General features: G+C 46.5%; 1 protein-coding gene across 1 annotated transcript; it reads right to left on the minus strand.

Annotated features, from left to right (window-relative positions):
• Positions 1–4,577: 4,577 nt before the first annotated feature.
• LOC148594742 (uncharacterized) lies at positions 4,578–13,139 on the minus strand. The gene is made up of 5 exons (XM_088524546.1): positions 13,038–13,139; positions 10,886–11,057; positions 7,182–7,359; positions 6,304–6,827; positions 4,578–4,768 (listed from the first exon to the last, which is right to left on the minus strand). The coding sequence occupies exons 1-5, from the start codon at positions 13,137–13,139 to the stop codon at positions 4,578–4,580; spliced, it is 1,167 nt and encodes a 388-aa protein (XP_088380672.1).
• Between the last annotated feature and the right edge of the window lie 8,427 nt (positions 13,140–21,566).

Raw genomic sequence — 21,566 nt, forward strand, 5'->3', positions numbered from 1 at the left:
TAGAGATAATATGACAGAAGCATACTGAGTAATACAATCGTAGAAAGAAAATCAGGTAATAGATTTTCCACCTGCTCGAGCCCCAGGGTGGACGAGTGTCAGCCAGGTCACTCATGGGGCTGCTGCACAACAAGTGGCCACACTCTTTGCTTCGCCTGATTTTTGTTAGTGTAAACAGCTGGTGTTAGATGGAAATGGAAATCCTCTAGGATGACAGACATTTCCATGAGATGTATCTACTTATGTTTTGTACTTTTTTTCCCACTATGAATAATACATTCCCAAAACTCACCAATAAGGTTGACGGGCAAGTTCAAAAGGGGAGAAAGGTATCAATGCAAGAAGCTGAATTCCCCAGTTAGTTCAAAAGAGAGCATTTATCGACCAGCAAACAGATAAAATAGGTGTTTTCAGTTTTCTATAGGAAAGTTTAAGTATTGCTGTACAGAGTCACAACACATTACTTATGTTTGATCAGATGGTTGTCCAGAAGAGGTTAGATATGCACTTGATCTAACTTTTATTCTCCATGGCTAGTGCTAGCAATCAGCTTACACTGATTTAAGCAAAGGGAAGGTTTGAGCATATGTTATCTGCTAAACCTGCTAAATTTCCAGTTTCAGAAACTGTCAACTGCCTCTGCTGTCGCTTTTGCCTCTCTGAATCACAGCAATGTAAATGGGTGGCTGGAGGGGTGGCCCCTCTCTTCTCCATCCCCCAAGTTAAGGGAATCGGTGAAAACAGTTGTCTTTATGCAGCTGATCCTGCCCTTGGAGCTGCAGCACTAGCCAAGGTGAGTGGTGTGGGCAGCCTGTACCCTAACAGCTCGACCTGCTGGACCCGAGCGCACTGCTGTCGCTGAATGACGCTCACAACAAATCAGGGCGCTGGCGCCTGCAAGTGAGATCACTTGCTCGAGAGCAAAGAGCTGGGTCTTCCTGTGCATCTGTGCTAGGCTTTGCACTAGCACGCGCTGACATTTGCTGAGCTTGGCCATCGTGGTCAGGTGGTTTTGGAATTATTTGCATTTTCAATTGTTTAAACTATCATTAATGCTGATTTATAAGTGCTGGGCCTGACTTTTTCAATTTCTGATTAGCATCAAGAAATGTCTCCTTCCTGTGTGACCTTTCCACGGTGGTGGAGGTGTGCTGGGGATCAGTTAAACCTGCTCCTGCTCCTGGCCGCTCCTCGAGCTGGGCCCGGCTCTGAGACGCCTGTTGATGTTGCTTCCTATGGGGTTTGGCAACCTCTGGATTGATTTTTGTGGCTAGTCGAGATAGCGAGACCGTTTGGTGCCTCTCCTCTGATCCCAGGCAAGCGGGGAGATGTTCCAGCGCGTGCTTCCTTCCCAGCTTCCCATTGCATCACCAGCCCTTGCAGAGGCTGGGAAGGAACGGTTGCCTTCATGGCAGGAAGGGGCCTTGTGCACGCAGATGCGCTCTGTCCTCTGCTTGTCCTCAGAGACTTCTGGACACTGCTGTGCCTTAAAACCTTTTGTGCAGCTACAGTGGGGATGGAGGCCAGGCAGGGAGCCCTGGAGGAGCACGTGCCTCTTGGGGTGTGAAGTGCCTCCAACTGCTGAGCATCGAGCAATTTCAGAGGGGCAGGCGCCACACTATTACTTCTCTCTTTTGAGCCTGCTGTGGTTTGGTTTTAACTGTGGCTTTCTCTACTTGCCATTTGGATGTCCGTTTTGTTTCTCTGCATGTTCGGTTGCTGAAATCTTATGTTTGAGCAATGTTTTGTAGGGCTCTGTGTGATAGAGAAGGCTGTGGTCACCATCGTTACTGATATTCTGGTCAGGTTAGCAACATCGGGTCACTCTCTTTGCCAGCAGTTTGGGTCTTGGCAGTGTCCAGAGAGCCAAGGATTTCTCTGTGAAATGCTAGATGTTGTAAGGAGATGTGAGTCTCAACTGCATAGGCTAGTTGTATCGTAAGGATTCCATGCAGCAATGGGTAGCTCTTATGGATAACTGCTCTGCCTGGGCTGGGTTCAGCTGTTGGTCTGAGTCAGATGAAAGGTTACAATTAATTAGCAAGACTAAGGCAGTAGCACAATTACAGTGAGGTTGTCTCATGCCGCTGGTAGCGGGTTCTCATACGTGTTTCTGCTCTGTTAACTGAGCACTAGCGATGTGCCGGCAGCATGAACTCCTGGCAGGGGCAAGTGAGTCGGGTCTGCTGTGTGGCTGCTGCTGCTTACAAAGAGCCTGGGATGCTCCAGGCCCTGTGGGCTCTGTTCCAGGCATAAAAGGCAAATAAAACCATGTTCTCTTACGCTTTAAATTTTCCAACAATCTGTAGAAGCCAACAGATGCCCAGCGCTCTTTTCCCGCCCCAAAAACTGTTTCATGGCCTTTCCTTAGCCACACCACATGTTGCTGTGGCCGTTCTCTGCTCTTGGCTGTCCTTCTGGGGTGACTCAGGGCTGCGCCATCATCGTCACCCCTTATCTGATGCGGTGTGAGGCAGGGGTTACTCGTGTTGCTGCATGAGACTGAGGCAGTGTTTCTGTGAGGGCTGGTGGCAGATGCCCCTGCTAAGAGCTGGCTCCTGCAGGGCAGCCCAGGGCCTAGGCAGAGCAGCTGGAGGGCCAGGCCTGTAGCCCCGCTCCTGGCCTGCTGTGTGTCCAGCCTGGGCTTTGGGCAGGATTCCCGTGACCATGAGCCTGGCTCACAGCTTTATTCAATGCCCAGAAGACTGGAGTCTGCTTCTGTGGTCAAAAACAAATGGAAATGTCCCTTTGTGTGAAGGCTTGTGGGGGCTAAGGAATTGGGGCTGTAAGGAAGATGGTGGCAATATTAAAAAAATGGGGGTCAGAGGAAAGCATGTTTAATTGCACACACCCATGGCATGAGAAACCTGCAGGGATGCTGAACTGGGAGTGCGCATGTGTCTGCCCTTCTATAAACCCAAAGGAGAAATTTCAAGTGGGGTAATTGCACATCTTGCTAACTGCGGTGCCAGGCTGTGTGTTGTAACGCTGATTGGCAAAGAGATGGAGGAAGCTCCGCGCTGGTACCTCAGAGAGACCGCTGTGTAGCAAGGGCTGCTCTCATCTGGCCTGGGCTACTGGCCAAGTGGCCAGGCGAGTCTGGCCGAGGATTCCCATGGAGATCCAGTTCCTCCAAAGGAAAGCCCCAGCACCATGCCAGCGAGTGCCTGGGGAAACTGGGTATTTAAATACATACTTGTATCCCAAGGCAAGAAAACCTAGACTGAACTCAAATGGCACCCAGTGCTAGGACCGTGCTGGACATCACGAATTAGCTTTTAGTTGGCAGAGGGAAGGGAAACGCTGTTGGTGAAGGCTGGCAATGTGCAAATATGAGGCATGTTGACTCTTAATGTGCCTTTAAAGAGTTTTCTTGGTGGGGGGAGCCTCAAAGTGGCTCTTCTGGATTTACAGTTGCACTACAGGCTTCTGGGATACTGTCTGGGATGCTGATGAAGCCCAGAAGCTAACTAACTGCTTCATCGCTGCTACGGAAAAGTGCCTTTCTAAGGGCTTCTCCTATGTGATGATCAGGACAGCTCCAAACCCCCAGATTTTAGGTGGGATGTGGAGGAAGCCCGTTACGGTAGCGGATGGCATCCTGCCCATCTGTGTGCTCCAGGCAATACCTGGCGACTGCTCCAAGGGCACTGGAGCCTTAGCTATTGGTGCGTGCTGGTGCCACATGCAGAGATTCACCAGAGGGAGAAGACTCAGCGAAACCTATGTCTTGTTCTCAAGTGCTGGCTGGGATGTGCTGTGTACACGCAAGATTATATTAAGAGGAGCGATCAAAGAGTGCTGCTGTATATTTACAGCCCAACAGTTCTAAACAATAATTCTGTTCTGTACAAACTTCTGCCTGTTATTTTCCTTTCACCCAGGGTATGTCTTAGTTGTTGCAAAAATATAAGCCCTTCTCCAGGGTTCTTCCTGTGAATACACCAAACAATTTTGACTTTCTGCTTCTATGTTTGTTTAGCAAGTATGAAAAAGAGTGTCTTTTAATGCTTCTGTGCCGTATAACAGCCCCAAACCCAAATCCCATCCGCTCCCCCAATTTCACTGTTGGACAGGAGGAACCTCCTGAGGTTCTTGAAATGTTGCTGAAGTGCTTTTGCTCTAGTTCCCAGGCTGCTTTCTCTCCTCCACTTCCCATAACATGAGCTCGACAACTGCTGAAACCGCGCTTGAACGATGGTTTTGGTGGGGGAGAGGGAGTAGATGCACAGGGCAGTCAACATGCGAAGAGGAAAATGTCCCCAAGCACTGGAAAACTGAAACAACTTGGACCTCTCAAGCCCCCTCTCCATTAACTTTGGACTTCTGACCTGAGCTGTTCCTATGCTCAGATATGTGTTTTTTTTACCAGAATTCGGTCCTCTCCCTAACAAAGGGAATGAGAGAAGTGAGGCAGGAGCGGTCCATGCCTTACCTTGCTGCTGGAGTAGTGTTAGTGTTTCTAAGAGCTGGGTACTCACCAGCTCCCAGCAGGGCGCTAGGGAATCAGAGCTGAGCTCCCAGTACTCGGGGGCACTCAGCCTTAGTGTAGAGCTGAGAAATTCCCTCTGCCTCTCTCAGAGCTTCTTGGGGCAGGAAGCTTTGGCCTCACAGACGTGCCCGCCGCCAGCCTCCAGCCCCAGTTGCCGTGTGGGAGCGCACGTGCGCGCCCGCGGTTGTGCCGTCGCTGCAGCCTGCGCGACCGGCTTTCTTCCTGTGGTTAAGACCTTTGCTCGCTTCTCAGGATCCGAGCGCTGCGCGAGCGACCCTGTGAGGCAAACACCCTGGGCACCTACAAATCTTACTTTCCCAAACATTCCTTCAGCTCGTGTTTCAAAGATGGATGTATGTGTGTATATGAGTGTAGCACATCTGGTGCAAGCCAAATATTTTCAGTCCCTTGGATCTCGAAGTCAATATTTGCCCAAGGTATTAAAAAGAGAGCCACAGAGCCCTCAGTTAAACAGAAAAGTGCCCATGTTGAGCACTGGAAGTGAAGCAACGTGTGGCAAAGGGAGGTTCACCCAAGCTTGGTGGCAAGGTGCTGGACACTGCCACTTGGGCTGTGCTGCTGTTGGGGCTGGACTGAGGCTGCCTCTCGCTTGTGCAGGCAGGTCTGACTCACCCGCGGTGCAGCGAGGGCCACGCGCCCTCCTTGCAGGTCCTGGGCATTCCCCGCAGGCAGCGAGGCGCAGGGAGGTTCTCACTGCAGAGTTGCCCACACTGGGGCGGAGGCAGTAAATAAATCAGTGCTTGCTATCATGCTCTAGGCTTTTGCACCAAACTGCTCATTTCGTGTGACTTGTGGGTGCCTTGTGCTGCTGTAAGTTTTGTGTGGGCTTCCTGGTGACACACACGCGGTGCTGGCAGTCGCGCTGTGGCGGCTGGCCTAATTCAGAGCTGATTCACTCCTAGAAGTCTGATTAAACTCTGGCTTGCCTTTGGGTCAGCAGAGAATTGCTTGGGCAAAAAAGGTCAAATCTTTTGTTTCTTTTTTTTGCTATTTACGCAGTTCTGTATATATGCAAACTCAGAGCATTTAGGAAAAGACTTGAGTTGCTTGTAACAGATTTTTTTTATTTTAACTGAAATCCGATAGCAACAAGCTGACTGATGAATGACCTACATCTGATCCATCATCCTTAGGGGGTACCTGAGTGCTCTGTGCTCTAAACGGAGTTGAAGCTCACTGTACCTTGCCGAGGCCCACCCCGCGAGACGGAATGAACGACACTTCAATGTGAAGCAGGTTCAATTCGTTTACTATTCTCTACGGTGTAGCTTTATACAATTCTATCACCTGTAAGCGTACACACGCGCTAAGCAACAGCATTCTCATTGGTTAAGCTATAGTGTCCATGCATAACTAGCTTGCAGCTGGCTGACATTCCTTTCCGATGCTCTATTGCTGGTCCTCCCGGATGCTTATCTGGCTATGGCCGGCCTAGTTCATTAAAAAGTTGCTAACGAGCGTTATCTTCTCCGGGTGGCCTTGGTTCCCATCGCTTCAGTTCCCGGTTCTCACCGCCTCAGCTCCTCGGTTCTCATCACTTCAGCTCCTCAGTTCTCATCACTTCAGCTCCTCGTATTCCTGTAAAAGTGCTAAGGCCCCAACATTTCCCTCTCTTTTTTCAAAAACAGAATTAGCGGTATTATGCATCAAGCGTTGCAAGTATTGGCAAAAGCAAGGTAACATAATCACAAGCACGAGTATAACCATCCCGATCACGCACAAGTGGTACAACATTTCTGTAATCCATGGTCCTAAGCCTAACGATCTGAGCCAATCTTCTAATCCCCAACTTTCTTCCTTCAACTTGCGCAGCCCTTCTTTCAAGAGTGCAATCTTTTTATGGATAGACTCTGAATGATCGGATAAGTTTAAACAACACATACCTTCAAAATCCTCACACCCATGCCCATGTGCTAAAAGCAGAAAATCTACTGCGGCTCTATTCTGCAATACTACATGATTTACACTAGCTACATCTTGCGATAGCTGATCTAAAATGTCTGATGTTAAATTTAATTCATTCCTTGTCCAGCATGCTAGCTGTTTCAAGGAAGTCATTGCTCGTGCGGCAGTGCTCCCTGGGATAAGCAGGGACACGAAGATAGTTTTGACCCTTGACCAAAATCTTGGATCCCCAACTTTTGTACAATCTAACTCATGTATCGATCGTTTCTTCCTTTTGGATACAAAGGTCACCACTTGAGATATATTAGGGTGAAACAAACTCAGTCTCCCCAGATAACACGGACCTCCTTGTGGATTGGACGGTACTCCGTTCCATGCCCGGTCTCCGCATATTAAAAACACTCCTGGTGGTAGCCGTTTTGCAGAGAAGCTCGTTAATTTACATTGGGTATATGTGTGAAGATAAACATCATTAATTTTCAGCCCCGAGTTAACTGTTGCCCATTGCGATGTACTTTCTTCAAGTGCACCTTTGCTATGCAGTTCAAAACTAACCCATCCACCGTTTCGGGTGGTATTTGTGGCATTCAGACTTCCCAACAAGTCTAATTCCTCCGGCGGGGAAGTCAGAGTGCCATTCAGACTTTTAATGATTTCACACTGCCAGCACCCGTCTAACTGTTCTGCCGTTCGCTTTGATCGGTAAGAGCACATAGTAGTATTTAATAGAGTATCATTAAGCACAGCAAAATTAGCTACGTACCCATTGAATTCTTGAGGTTGCCAAACAGGGACACCTATCAAACAAGTACGAAAAGGGTCTCCTGGACGTTCCAAGCTAAGACAGAAGGCACTTTGGCCTGTCTGATTAGCTATGGTGACCCAAATGTTCTCCCTCTGCTGAATTTCTGTCTGCCATTTCCCCTGCACTATTCCTGTCACTGTTATCAAGATGATTACCAAACAGCTGAACCTGGTCCATTCTGACATCCTGGTCCATTGAGTGTTCCTGTCTGTTCCGCAACCACGGTCGTACCCACTTGGCTGGTACCCAGGTCGCTCCATCTCCTGCAAGTACACAAGCATAACCCCGTCCCCACGTAATTAACTCGACTGGACCTTCCCAGATCTGTTTCTGCGGCCAGAAAACTTCTACCTGCACCTTCTTCCCTGAAAGATCAGCTGGGTTTTTAGAAAAATGGGTGAAAATAGGTATACTATCATCATTTCGAGGGTTAAGCCAATTTAAAACATAACATGCTTTACTGATTAACTCGTAGGGACTCTTCTCCCCCTCTTTTTTCAAAGCAAACAATAATCATAAGGGATACCTGTCTGATGGGTTATATCTGCTGTCCCACAAAGGCAAGAACTCTTAATTTGGGTATAATTAACAATATGCCTAAGAAGCATGACATATCCATTAAAAGCAGTATCAGCTCCTATAATAGCATTAAAAGCAACATTACCTCCTAAAAGACACAATATACAGCTAATAATGACAGTAACACTTCTTCCTCCCATGTTGTTCTTCCGCAGCCTCACGCCTTCCACAGTTAGGGTACCAGCTGCTTGTCTGCTACGTCTGATGTATGCAAGTTTGCTTCCAGCCAAGGTCTCACCCATCTTGCTGGCACCCATCTGGTTCCAGTATCTGTAACAACACAAGCATACCCTTTTCCCCAGGTTATCAAGTCCAAAGGTCCCGTCCATTTTCTGCTTTCAAACAATTCTTCCACAAACACTTCTTCCACATTATCCACCCTGTGACTATAGTCACTCAAGCTTCGCATGAAATTGTTGAGGTGTTAATATTACATGCCCTAAACATGATGCAGGTAGGCGAGTGATTGCACATTGGTACATTAGACGGAGGAAGTTACAGAAAAGGAAGGGAGTCTAGTTCTACAAGAATATATATACAGAAAATATTGCAGTTACAATAGTAAGTAATTGAGTATAACAAACTTTGTATCCACCCCGTGACTCCAGTTACCATTGTATATTGAAATTTAGTCTCAAATTAGAGTCTTAGTACCTGGGACATCAATTGGGTCATCCACCTGTAAAGGGGTATAAGCGGTGAACTGAATCATCTTTACGTTAATAGCTTTCATTATAGTAGATTTTATACAGGATATTGCTATACTTAGGACAATTATCATCACAACGAACATCACCACATATTCTATCAAACTGAATCCAACCAGTGACACCAAATCCAAACCAACTAAACACCTTCGCCAGCCAGCTAGTGATTCTCAGAGTTCATGGGTGTCTTTTGCCACCTGTCGCATCTTCTCTGATTGGATATCCAGGTCCTGTGTAACATTAGGGATATAAATGCTGCAGTCGGTACTGGAGAGGTTTAGGTAGCCACAAAGTCCATTTTAGCATAACAGCATCAAGTCCAGTTCTGAAGAGCCATTGTTGATGTGGCTTGTAATTGTCGATCGAGCAACTGTATACTAGTATCGGTGGCATTAGCTAATTTTTCTACTTGATAGGCTAGCTTACTTAACCATAATCGCATTTGTAAGACCAAATCCAAAAAAAAAAAAATCCTTCCATCTAAGACAGATCTTGGGAAGTACGGCAATCATTACGAGGCACAAAGTCTTCACTTACTGATTTATATTTTATGCTGCGATTATGGCACAGCCTATTTTTAGGGAAATGTAAACTCGCCAATAGTGTCTGACCCAATTGTGTTGTTCCCAATTGGAGCAATTTATCACATTTTAGCAATACCACAACACTGGCTTGTTTGATACTGAACCGAAATATGTTCCACTATGTCATGGTCCTCAGGATGCAATAGTATGGTGAAAAATTTTGAAAGGTTCTCTGTTTCCATTTCTATTTATGTTTGCATAGCTTCAATTTGGTTTCCTCTCTGTCCAAGGATACAAGTCAGAGTACAGCTCACAGTCCTCCACCGGTGGGGTGGGTGGGCGGGGGAGGTGGGGGGGGGAACACCATAGTCTGAGTTATTCCTGACTTTACCGTTTTCAAATTCTGGACTTACTTGTTGTGATTATTCAGCCCTCTCTGCTGATATATATGTTACACAATAAAGATCTAAAGACCACAGACACAAACAGCACAAACACAATTTCTGTCCAGTGGCACGACCTCACATAGCTGTGCACTCCACTAGTGAGTTCCACTGGTTATCGGCAGGACACTGAGACTGAACATTCTCTCGATTTGGCAGATTAGAGGGTTGCCGATAGGCTCCTAACTCGGCGGGCGTCCCCGCAGAGACAACGTGGGTCTCAGTGTTAGGAGTCTCACCCCTCCTTTCTCTCTGCTCTGTCTGTTTATGCCCGGTGCATCCTGCCACGTAGGGCCAGTACGTGCCAGCAGGCAGACCAGGGGGCGGACAAACTCCGCCTTCAGTCACATAATCTTCCCTCCTGGGTGCACAAGTGCGCATGCCAGTAAGTGGTCCCAGCTGTCAGTCTGAGGGTCCTGCCTTTCTCATCTCCCTCCCTCTCGGGTGTTTGACCTTCAAATTAATTTAGAGGATGTTTGCAGTTAAGTTGGCTACAAGCCCGGTCGAGCAGCCACCTTCAACTGCTTTTCTGAGGAGGTCGGCTGTGAGCCTGGCTAAGCAGCCGCCTCCACGCTCCTTATCTCTCAGCCTGGGCAGGCAAACATCTTTCTCAGGGTCTTGGATTCTATTTTGCACAATAGTTTTATGACTCTACGGATCATACAAATTTCCAGCCTTCAACCATACCTCGTGTCAGCATCAATATACAAAGGATACAACACATAATAGAGATGAACATAGCAAATAGAAATAATAGCCCTAATAACGGTTTCTATCCTCACTTAAAGCATTACAGTTCTTCAACCCCCACTTTTAAAGATAGATCAAATTCCTCTGCACCTCCCCCTTGGCTGTTGTCAAGCCCTCAGCAACATAAGTTTCCTTGATCTCATTCGCCTTCTCTTCCCCAGCCCCCCTTCTCGTTTTTTCAAGGCAATCTAACAAGTCCTGGACCCAGCCGGGCCGTTCTTCAGGTGCGACGGTGTGGGGGGGGGCGGGTGGATGCGGGGGCAGACGGTGCAGGCGCCGCAGGTGCAGGCACAGAGGCAGGCACGGGCGGGGGGGTTGTGATGGATCTCCAAACACCAGCGGTTTTCAGTGGCGTGGCGGTCCCGGTCCTGAAGTGCTCGCAAAGGCTGCCGTGGCTCCGATGGCCACTTTGCTTTTGGCTTTCACATCGGATTTGAATACTAGGTGGGGCTCAGCTTTGAACCCATTCTCTCTGCACCAGATCGAAAGCTTGCAGAGGGTCTGTTCATCAGTAGCTTGCTCCAGGGATTGCACGAGCCTATTCACCAAATTTCCGTAGGACTCCCGCAATCCCTGCTTCACCATCGTAAATGATGGGGTCTTTCGTTCTGACGGCACTAAAAACAGCGCCTGCTTCACAGCATCCACGGCTGCGTTACGCTCACTGCCTCTATTCTCCAACTTCCCTGAACTTTCTGCCGACTTTCTCGCCACTCTGGCCCTTTCCTCAGCCCCCGTCGGTGGTCCTGTCTCCTCCCCTTTCCCTCCGCGGATTGCTTTCCGCAGAGCGGCAGCGACTTGGGCCTCCCCGTGCAATTGTTCAAGCATTAGCTGCACGGGACGATATATTTTCGCAAGTCGACAAGCTTCCTTTGAACCTACTTGCACACCATCCCACAGTTCTTTTCCCACTCGCTCCCAGGACTCGAGCTTATATACCTGAGAAGTTTCTTCTATGAGTTTTTTCTGCTTACAAAACAGCAGCAAGTCAATTAAATCGTCTTTTGAGATCTCAGTTTCAGTCTTTTGAGCGAGCTTTAACAAACTTTCTATAATAGCACGCTCCGTTGCTGATGCAGCAATTTCCATCCTAGTTGCTGATGCAGCAATCCCCATCCTGCCCCTGACTCACCAGGTCAGTCCTGACTCACTAGGTCAGCCGTGGCCACGATCCGCCTCTCCCGGGCGCCCAGCTACTTCTCCGCTGGCTGCAGGATCCCTCGCGTTCTCGGCTCCACTCTACCCACGGTCGTATCACGTCGGGGTCACCAGATGCCGAGGCCCACCCCGCGAGACGGAATGAACGACACTTCAATGTGAAGCAGGTTCAATTCGTTTACTATTCTCTACGGTGTAGCTTTATACAATTCTATCACCTGTAAGCGTACACACGCGCTAAGCAACAGCATTCTCATTGGTTAAGCTATAGTGTCCATGCATAACTAGCTTGCAGCTGGCTGACATTCCTTTCCGATGCTCTATTGCTGGTCCTCCCGGATGCTTATCTGGCTATGGCCGGCCTAGTTCATTAAAAAGTTGCTAACGAGCGTTATCTTCTCCGGGTGGCCTTGGTTCCCATCGCTTCAGTTCCCGGTTCTCACCGCCTCAGCTCCTCGGTTCTCATCACTTCAGCTCCTCAGTTCTCATCACTTCAGCTCCTCGTATTCCTGTAAAAGTGCTAAGGCCCCAACAGTACCTCAAGGCCCCAGCAAATATATGTGCTAAATCCAACTGGCATAATGAGAGCCATACAGGGAATCTTGCTGATGCTGGTGGAGCATCTCTGCTGACTTAATTTGACAGAGATTGGTCTACTGGAGTAACAATGGTTGTCCCTTGGTCAGTGCTGACTGCTGGAAAGGGTAGGTCAGTAAGCGCTGCTCTTCCCTCAGCACTTCCTCTGCAGCTCAGCACGTGCTGCGCTTGTGCTTAGGGCAGCAGCTGCTTTTTCATGCTGCTCTTGCTCCAGGCTGGGAACTAGGGAAACACTACAAACTGCTCTTGCAGCCCCACTGGAGAAAGAACGGGCCTTTAATGACAGCGTGCCAAACTACGGTCAGTCCAAAACTCATTATATTCAGCAAGGAATAGAAAAGCTGACACATAGTATTTAACCTGGGGTGAGGGATTAAGCCCTCCATCATGATCAGGGATTAAGCCCTCCATGATGATCAGAAACTGAACTGGGCAGAAAGGGAAGGTGATGGCGTGGCCGGAGCCAGCTGGCAGTGGGATTTTGGCGTGCCTAGAGGCTCTGTGGTGCAGGTTGTCCCATGTAGCACAGGACACATTGCATAGCCGGGAGATTTTCCCTCCTTCTTTTAGGAGAATTGCTCGGTGCCCCCTTTATTTCTCACACGTGACTCAGCAGTTGCATGCTGAGAGGAGTTACTCATGGAGACCATGCTGTGTTCAGGCCATAGGAGATCCCTCCATATTTAAAAGCTGCTTAAATGACCCTGTTCTCATTTGTCTACAGTTCAGTTAGGCTGGCAGGAGAGGTCCCTTGTGCTGGTGCTTGAACTTTGATGTCGGTGTTTGCTTGGGTTTCAGGCAGTTGCTGTGGTTGAGCGGCCTCCGTGAAGCAGGCTGCGGGGAAACGCTGCCGTGGCTCTGTGCCCTGCTCTTTGTGTCGCTGCAGTTCCCCCTCGTGGCACCCACATGGGATGTCTCCTTTCTCCCCGCTGCCCTTGGCAGGTCCCCACAGGAGCGCGCTGCCCTCGGAGTTCGCCCTGCTTGGTTTGCTGTTGTGCTCTGCGCGCGTTGTTAGCTCTTCGCCTCAGGGCGTGTGGCGGGAAAAGTGGGACTCACGCCAGGGAGAGCAGGTGTGAGGTGCTGGGGTGAGGCAGCGTGGGGTTTCCCTTCGTGACCCTTGGGCTGGACATCCGTTTCCTCATGGGGTGTTGTCATCATGGTCCCTCTCCCAAAAGTGACAATATTTCTAATAATAGCAATAATAATACATGACATCTACATGTGAGCAGCATGAGGACAGTGAGAAGCAGTGTTAGCCATCTGAGAAGACCACCATTTAGCTCTGCATGTGCTGAAGGGAGGATGGATACCTTTCTGTGGGAAAACTATTTGATAAAGTTTCCTATGTTAGGAATTACAAGTGAGTTATTGTATTAGTCCTGTTAGAACTGGAAAGTTGTAATTTAAAAAGTTGTAGTTAAAAAATGGTACAAATTTCTATAGATCTAGTGAGTTTGTGTGATGGAATATGGCTGAATGAAGGGCCTGAGGTATGTCTACTCTGTACTGTGGAAATGACAAATGTCAGGCAGCAATATCCATAACTGCAGATCTGTAGAACTCTGGGTTTTGGAGAATATTTCCATCTAGATGTAAATATCCCTGATAAATCTGAGCTAAGAGTGACTTTTGAGTTGTGAATTGTGCTGTTCTGAACAAGGCATCAAGTTCTCTCTCAGTATGTTTCATTCTTAGAGGAATACTTTGCATAAACTAGAAAAAGTCATTATCAGTTAAAAAAATCCTAAAGCACTAAATAACTATGCTTTAGGATAGTTATTAGCCAGAACCTCATCAGAATTTTGCATATTGACAGCAATACTGCTCTGTCAGTCCATTAGGAGTTTGAGGAGATTTTCTTGTGCCTGCACTCAGACTTGCACCTCACTGTGGTTTTAGGAAGCCTAATGTAACAGAAAGATTAAGTGCTTTCTTGCCTGTGGCTATTTTGCTGGAAAGCCTGGTAATGAATACCCCAGAATAAGCATTCGTGTCAGAAAAGCATGTTTTCAGAGATTCCACCCTGGAAAGGGATGAAGTCAAGGTCTGCATTTCTCTGGTATTATTGTTTATTGCAGCTCTCACTAGAGGATACAGCACAAAGTGTGTGTGTCCTGTGATGCCAAATGTAACCTCTGTGTAAACTGCCTGGAGTTCAGAAAGCTCGTGAGTGGGCTGCTGTGATTGAATCGCGTATTGTGGAAATAGTTAATTCCTGCACGGCACTTCCTTTCATCATCTGCACCATGGCTTGGATCTGTAACGGTTGCACACATCTGGGATACCTGTGCTGATTTCCTGGAGATTCTCCTATTATAGTTAAAAGTTACAGAAGTGTTTGTGCTAAAAAGATGTTGATGCTAAAAATACAATTGTGGCATTTGTAGTGAGGGTTCAAGTGGAAATGGTTATTTAGACCGACTCCTCATCCTCGCCTCCTCATCTCAACCCTTGCTTTCACAATGGATCCAATTGATCAGTGATTGAGACAAGAGCATTCTTATTTTTGTTGCTTTTTTTGGGATCAAAATGATTGTCATGTTATGGCACGTCTGCATGCACTAAGGGTGAGTGGTTCACCACTTCAGCACTTATGTAAAAAGATTATCAGTTGGTAGTTTCAGCATCAATTTCAAAGCTTTTTCCAAAGATGGGTATCCCCTTTTCACAGAAAAGAAAAGTGAAAGGGTAGTGGAGTGACTCAGCTAGGCACGTGGACTATGTCAGCAGCAGAGCCAGAAATAGCATCTCAGCTCCCAGCACCCTAGGCACTGGCCTTTCACTGACACCAACAGCCAACACCTCACTGTTTTGCAAAGGAAAAATCCATTTGAGGTAGAATTTGCATTTTAAGCTCAATGCATAAGTTTGCATTCTTGGTGATGGGTGCTGTTGGACTCCCCTCACACTTTTGTCTAATTTAAATTAGCTGTAGAGTGGACTGAAATAATCTCCATCCTACCCAGAGCTGCAAGAAAAAGGAGTTGCTATACCACATTTTTCCACATTGATTGCTGAATATCTTTGCCTTGGTGTTGCTGATGCTATAAACCTACCCCACGCCAAATAAAAGTGCTAGGCTGAATTGGGCCAGCTTTTCCTAAGTGTTCCCCACCAGATTTGGGTCTTGTTTATAGATGTGCCCATTGTAACCTTTAGACTTAGCCTTTAGACTTGGTTTTCAAAATGATTAAATGTGTTGAGGGCGAGCACTTCAAAGTAAGAGAGACTATAACGAGTCATTTGCTCTGACCTCAATTGTGAATGATGAAATCTTTGAGCTATCTGGACCATTTTTGTGTATGTTGTTGCCTGCCAATAGCTTTTTTGATGTATGGAAAGGTTCAGGTGAGGCAACAGATGCAGGGAGGGGAGCGACTAGGTAAGACGGTGAGATGGGAGATGATCAGGCTCTGCAGACCTTTGAGGCAGCAGCAGAGCAGGGACAGAGGGTCTGAGTCCCTGGCTGAGCACGGCTGGTGGTGGCCACCAAACCACAAGCTAGTGAAAGAAAAGCTGGAGGAATCTTTAAAGGTGGCTGGTAGTTGGCAACAGACACCAAAGGGCACGGGGCAGTGAGCTGGTGAGGAGGGAAGGTCAGTGTTTCACGGTGATCCAAATAGCGTGGTTGCAAACTACATTTAAATATAGCCATTGCATTGCGTTACTTTCGAAATATTGTAATACTATTAACAAAAAATACATTTGCGTGTTCACATAACCTAAACCTACAGCAAAGAGACTTTAGTTGTTCTTTCTCCTGTCCAGTCTGTGAAGAAAAGTGAAAATACAAACCTCTGCTAGAAAAACTAGTAAGTAGACTAAAATATGCTAAAATGTCAGGAAAGCAGTTCAGTTGAAATTTAACTCACATTAAAATGAAAAGTCACTTTAAACTTTTTTTTTTTTTATTTAGAAATGTGAAGTGAGGCATACTGACAACTTAGTTACTTTTCCAAGTTGAGAAATTGATCAAAACCAACCTTTTCCTGCAAAGGTTTCATTTTCAACCAAGCAGGCCTCTTCTGAATAAAGAAATAGCACAAAAATTTATTAAGCGGCTCTGCACATGGCACTGCTTTAGCTGCTGGGTGATTCATAGCTGCTTTAGAAACAAGCTTCGCTCTTGGCTGCGGCTGGACGGGTCCCTAGATGAGCGCTGCTCGCGGTGCCAGCGAGCCGCGAGGGCAGCCTCAAGGCGGGCGCTCCTCGCCTCAGTGGCGAGCGGCCTGCAGCGGCGAGCGGCCTGCAGCAACGAGACGCTGCGGCCCCTAGTGAGGAGCTGCGCAAGGGGCGGCTGATCCGCTGTCTGCTCCCCTGTGCTACCCAACGAGCCGCCTTGGGAAGTAGCCGAGGTTTGGAAGAAGAGGGAAGAGGCAGGAGCCAAGTATGAAGAGGAACCAGGGTGGGGTGACTGGGAGGCCACAGTGCAGCCTTGAAAGTTGTGGTACGTTGCTGTGAGTTTGTAATGAAAGGCTTTCAGTTGCACTAGGTGTAGGAAAAACCTGACAAGGTAAAAGTATCTGTGAAATACTGAAATCAGTACTTCTAAAAACCTGTGGCTCTTGGAAATTGCACGTCTATCTTCGCTAGCTCTCAGGCTATAAACGAGAGGCTGTTCCTGGGCTAACCTGAGGGGAACTTCCTTCCTCCAATCTGTAAAGGAAATAGGGATGTAAAGATAGATATCTTTTCTGTTGCAGTTTCCCCCCAACCCAACCCACACTTCTTAGTACTGGTGGCTTTATCAGCTTTGCTTCAGGCACCATCACTTTCGAAACACGACTTTATCGGATAGAGATGAGCTAGGAAAAAAGCCAGCTTTTGACTTAGCCCCCTTAAAATATAAATGATGTAACACAGAACCCAGTATTACTCTCACAGATCTTTACAGAAGATCAGTGGTCAAGTACCAAAACTGGAGGTCAATCTTTTACCTTTGAATCACCAGGTAAAAATGAGGATAGCTCTTTGAGTGAACCTGCATGGCGATGTCATCATGCAGTGGTATATTGGCAGAGAGCCTTCAAGGCTGCTAAATATGTATATTTGTAGCTGTGCTTTTAAATTTTAGTCATTCTGATTTTTTTTCTATATGCGATGACAAATTATGAGCCGTAGAGATAAGGTGACAGCATCCTGCAAAGTGCGCTCAGTTCCACATTGAAACTGGACACCCAATGAATTAAGAAACCAGCTAGCTGGTCTTGCGCGTCTTTTCAGCATGAAAATTACTGTCCCTGCTGCTTCTGCATGCCACTTTTTGCCCAACACCACTGTGGATCCTTCTACATAACTAACAGCATTACTGCCAAGCCGACTTACTAGTATTTGGCACCTTAATGTCAGACCTTTGTGGCCCCAATCTCGTCCCCATCAACCCCACAGTGCGGGCCTTGCAGCACAGACCTAGAGGTGGAAGAGCTGTGGGTCCTTCCATAGCCTGTCCGTGAAGCCAAGGACAAGTTACTTCGATGCCCTGCACTCAAATCCCTTTCCTCAAAGCAGGGACACTAACGTCCTCTTGCCTTGGAGAGGACTGGGGAAGCGCTGGGATCCAGCAGCCCAGCTTCGCTGCTGCCCCGCTGGCCGGCACTCTTGTGGAGCAATGTGTGGGCTTCGAGACGCGCTGGCCCTGTGGGCCCTAGGAAGAAGTCCAGCCTACCTGCTGGGTAGCTTTGCAGCAAGCACAGAGCCCTGTGTCAGTGCTAGAGCAAGGCCCAATGTAGTTCAAAGAGATGGATTTAACCCTAAGCAAATACAGCGAGTTGTTCAAATTCATCTCCTCTTTCAGTGGGCAACCTCTGCTTACACATGCAGTAAATAAGCATAAAAAATAGGCTATTAAATGTTATGTGATTTCTTAGTGAGAATGGCTGCTCCGAGTTGAATGTGTTCCAGATTCATTCTTTGGAAACAATTTGTGTGATTTCTGTTTTTCTTCAGCACTGCTTGCTGCTTGGGGTGTGTGGTTTGACACTGAGCCTGTCAGTTTAGCATTTTGAGATTGTGAGTTTTTGAAGAGGGCACAGCTGTGGTTATAGAAGAAAAACAAGAAGCATCAGAAGTTCAGCGTACAAAAAAGCAGAGCTTGGGAGGATCTCAGAAGAGAACAGCTAGCAGCGATGACACGTATTTGACCTAGAGCCACTGAAGGTTAATGTATCTGCAGAATTATTTGCAAAGTTTTCAAATGACTTTTGGAAAAAATAATCTTGATAAGGAAGAAATTTTTTAGTTGCATTTCTACTTTTGAAACTTCATTATAAGCCGTAATCTTAAGGATCAAAAATATCTACCTTTTTTCTTTTTTTTTTTAGGTGGCAGCCTGCAGTTCAGAAATTGAAGTTGTCATAAAAGAATGAAGGGCTTTCAAGTGAAGGGCACCTCTTCACAAAATGAGAGATCAAGATCCCTAGACAAAGTATATAATTATTAGGATAAAGTTTACTCTTGTTTGTGTCAATATGAACTTTGTAATTTTTCCTTGAGCAGTAAAACTACTGTCCTTTGCAGGCTGGAAGAAAACACAGGGACTGCAGCTTCATGCCTCATCTTGCTCCTTCGAACTATTCCCATGCTGCAGCAGGGGCTGAGGAATATTTAAGACAGATGGGTCTATGACCAGTCCTTGTCTGCCTAAGTATCAAACCAAGAAGGATTGACATAAGATGGCAGGAGGTAAACTGCTCAGGCAGCTTTGTGTGCAAGTGAGCCAGATGTAAAACTAATTAAAAAAAAATCAACAGACGATCGGGTTTACAGAAAGTACTGTCTGCCTCTTTTAAAATGCAATGATTTCTTTTAGCTTAATCAACCACATTGCTATCAGAAGGCTTTAATAATTTTAAACTTTTTTTTTTTTAATCTTCATTTTTTCTCCTTTGTAGAGACAGGAATTCACCCTCTGACTCCTGGCTATGCAGGGAAATCTAGTGTACAAACACAACGCTGCTTGCACTGTCACGGGGAAGCATTTTGAATGTATCACATGGTAGCGCCTGCTTCCAGAGCATGTAATTCCCCACAAGAACTGCCACAAGAGCTCTAGATATTCTTAAGTTATTGTCTAAACCAGAATTCCTAAATTATGTTTTAACACATCGACTGCCAGACAGGTTAAGATACCTACTCTCTGAGCAACAGCCAGCCTGGCTGAATCAGTACTAGCCACAGATTTGCAGCCATTTAGTCTATTTGTTAAATTAACAAATCACAAGCGTCTCCAACAGGCTTTCCTCTGACGGAGGACAGCGCCTGCAGTACTGTGATGTTTACGGAAAATCCTGCTCAGTGGCAAATCCTGATTAGAAAACGTTATCATTTTTTGCATAATAGGTGAGATAGACATGCCTAACATATGGTTGCTATAAAATACCTTAGATGAGTCAGATCTTAGCTGGCAGCTGTAAGCAGGGTTGTTCTGGCTTCTTAGATAATACTATGTTTTTTTTTTCTTTTACTACTGTACTGTTTAATTATATTAATCTGATTTGTAGACACTCCCATTTGAGTAGAACAAAAAGGCAAGATTTATGATGTAAATGCTGATCTGAGTGTTTGTGGCTGGTTAAAGCTGCATACAAAGTCATCCAAATATATCTAAATTGTAGGACATCCTAAATAAATAGTAGGATTCTGTGAAATTGCCACTGTCCCACTCAAAGCATTTGATTTGGTTATCTACCCTGTGAAATGTAAAAGGCTAAAAAGTGTCAGAAAGAACATTTATTTGATGTAGTTTGTAATGGTACCAATCAATACGGCTTGCAACGGTGCTGCTTGCCTTCCTCTATAATCTGCGTGTGCAGGTAATCACGACTCGCAAAAATGTACTCATAAACCTGCCCATAAAGTGTCCTTAAAGACGTTCTGGAAGGAGCGCGAGGAAGTCTCTAGCAAAGTCTGACTTTGAGGCTTTGCTATGGGGAGGCACACCTACTTCCTCCGACTCGGAGCAGAGGAGGACGGGCTGTCAGGTGGTGGAGACATGCAATTTAAAACACAGGGTTTTACAAGTGCCTAGCCCTGCCTTATATACCATCTGCCACTTCTGGAAACTTAAGACTTGCCAAAGAGAGGCTCGCTCTGTGTTTTCAATATTTAATGACCACTGGAAATGACAATTCACCATTACATGTTACCCTAGTGAGATGAAGCTAAACTCCACCCCCAGCACTGGATGCTCTTAGGCCACTGCAGAAGTGAACAGTGAGTATGGAAAGCATATGGCCAAAGTCTAGAACTACAGTATCATCTCCTGAAAGTACTTTCAACACCGGCGTTGACTTCAGTTCTTTTGGTTATAACTCTTACCAGTTAAGGAAAAGTTGTATGGGAAAGAGTTGTGAAAGGGAAAAGCAGATATAAAAATAAATTAATGATAGGATCAGATGGCTTAAAATTTTTCCTTTTCTGTGTTCAGTTTTGTGCCATGCTTTGCTAACATTTTTCTAGGGCTAGCCAGTGTAGTATGGTCCAAGCTCTTTGATGATTTATATCTGCTTTTTTCTGCCACCAGGGAGTAAGAGGAGAGACATTAACACCACCCACTTCACACAGTGAGTCAAGGTATGACTTGGGGAGCCTCTGCTGAAGGACCTCAGTACATAGTGCGGTAGTTGAGGTTGGATACCTAAATTTGAAAGTATGACTAGCACCTTCCATTTCTCTATTCCTTTTTCTTCTCCCTGGTGTGGGTCAGTTCTTCTTTTCTATTCAGCCGTTGAAGGTCCAGCAGTACTGCCTCATCCTCTCTTGCATTTTGTAGAGTCCGGATTCCTCTGAGCTGGGAAAAGAGAGGCAGGACACACAGATCCAGCAGCAAGATTTGCAGGACAGCCCAGTTAGTGCAGTGGGGGCATGAGGAGGAGTGGTAGCAGTGAGGGGCTTTGTGCTAGAAGTGGTGTTACAGAGCACTGCATTTAGAGTGATGGTGGTTACACGGTCTAGAACTGAACCTTGGGGTGAAAAGTAAGACATGCAAGCTTTTCCTTTACCCATTTTGGTCAGTATAAGACTGCTCTGAATAACAAGAATGGCTGTTTTTCTCTGTAAATGTGGTTTTATTAACATGAGTTTACTTCATTGTATCTGTAGAAAACTCCGTAAGGAATCCAAATCTCCACTCTGCAAGGGGTGTCGTGCATTTCTCTTTTGATGCTGAGACGCTGAAGCAGCACGAAGCAGGCTTTGCTGTAAGCTCTAAACAAAGCATTCTTCTGTTCTTTACCCATTTCATATTTTTGAGGAAGAAAATACCAGAGAAGTTGAGTTTTCTGCTATTACAAGAAACCCTATCATACTGTATTTTCTTGCTACAGGTTCCTGGTCAGACAAGCTTGGATGCCTTGCGTGGTCACTGGAATAAGCTCCACTTCTGTGATCCTTTCACTCCGAGGGAGGTGTCATGGTGGCTTTGCGAACTCCTCGTGCATTCTGCTTCTGCGGTGCTGTCTGAAAGGGGCTTGGATCCCAGCCGCCCTCAGCCTCAGAGCAGTAACATAGCTTCTCCTGCAGTTGACAACCAAGACACTGAAATTCAGCCCATCTCAGATAAGGCTCAAACCCACCACTTAGCCGGGC

Source organism: Tinamus guttatus, unplaced genomic scaffold (genome assembly GCF_059628265.1).
Source record: "Tinamus guttatus ecotype Peru unplaced genomic scaffold, ASM5962826v1 Tinamus_guttatus_pri_ptg000211l, whole genome shotgun sequence".
NCBI lineage: Eukaryota > Metazoa > Chordata > Aves > Tinamiformes > Tinamidae > Tinamus > Tinamus guttatus.

What these genes read in the sequence shown, in the direction of transcription:
- LOC148594742 (XM_088524546.1), bottom strand. Translation starts at nt 13,139, where the DNA reads ATGATGACAACACCCCATGAGGAAACGGATGTCCAGCCCAAGGGTCAC. An exon ending in TCACACCTGCTCTCCCTGGC is followed by an intron (nt 11,058 to 13,037) that starts GTGAGTCCCACT and finishes CGTCCCGTGCAG; the next exon opens with CTAATGCTTGAACAATTGCA. An exon ending in GGAGAATAGAGGCAGTGAGC is followed by an intron (nt 7,360 to 10,885) that starts GTAACGCAGCCG and finishes TCTTGATAACAG; the next exon opens with TGACAGGAATAGTGCAGGGG.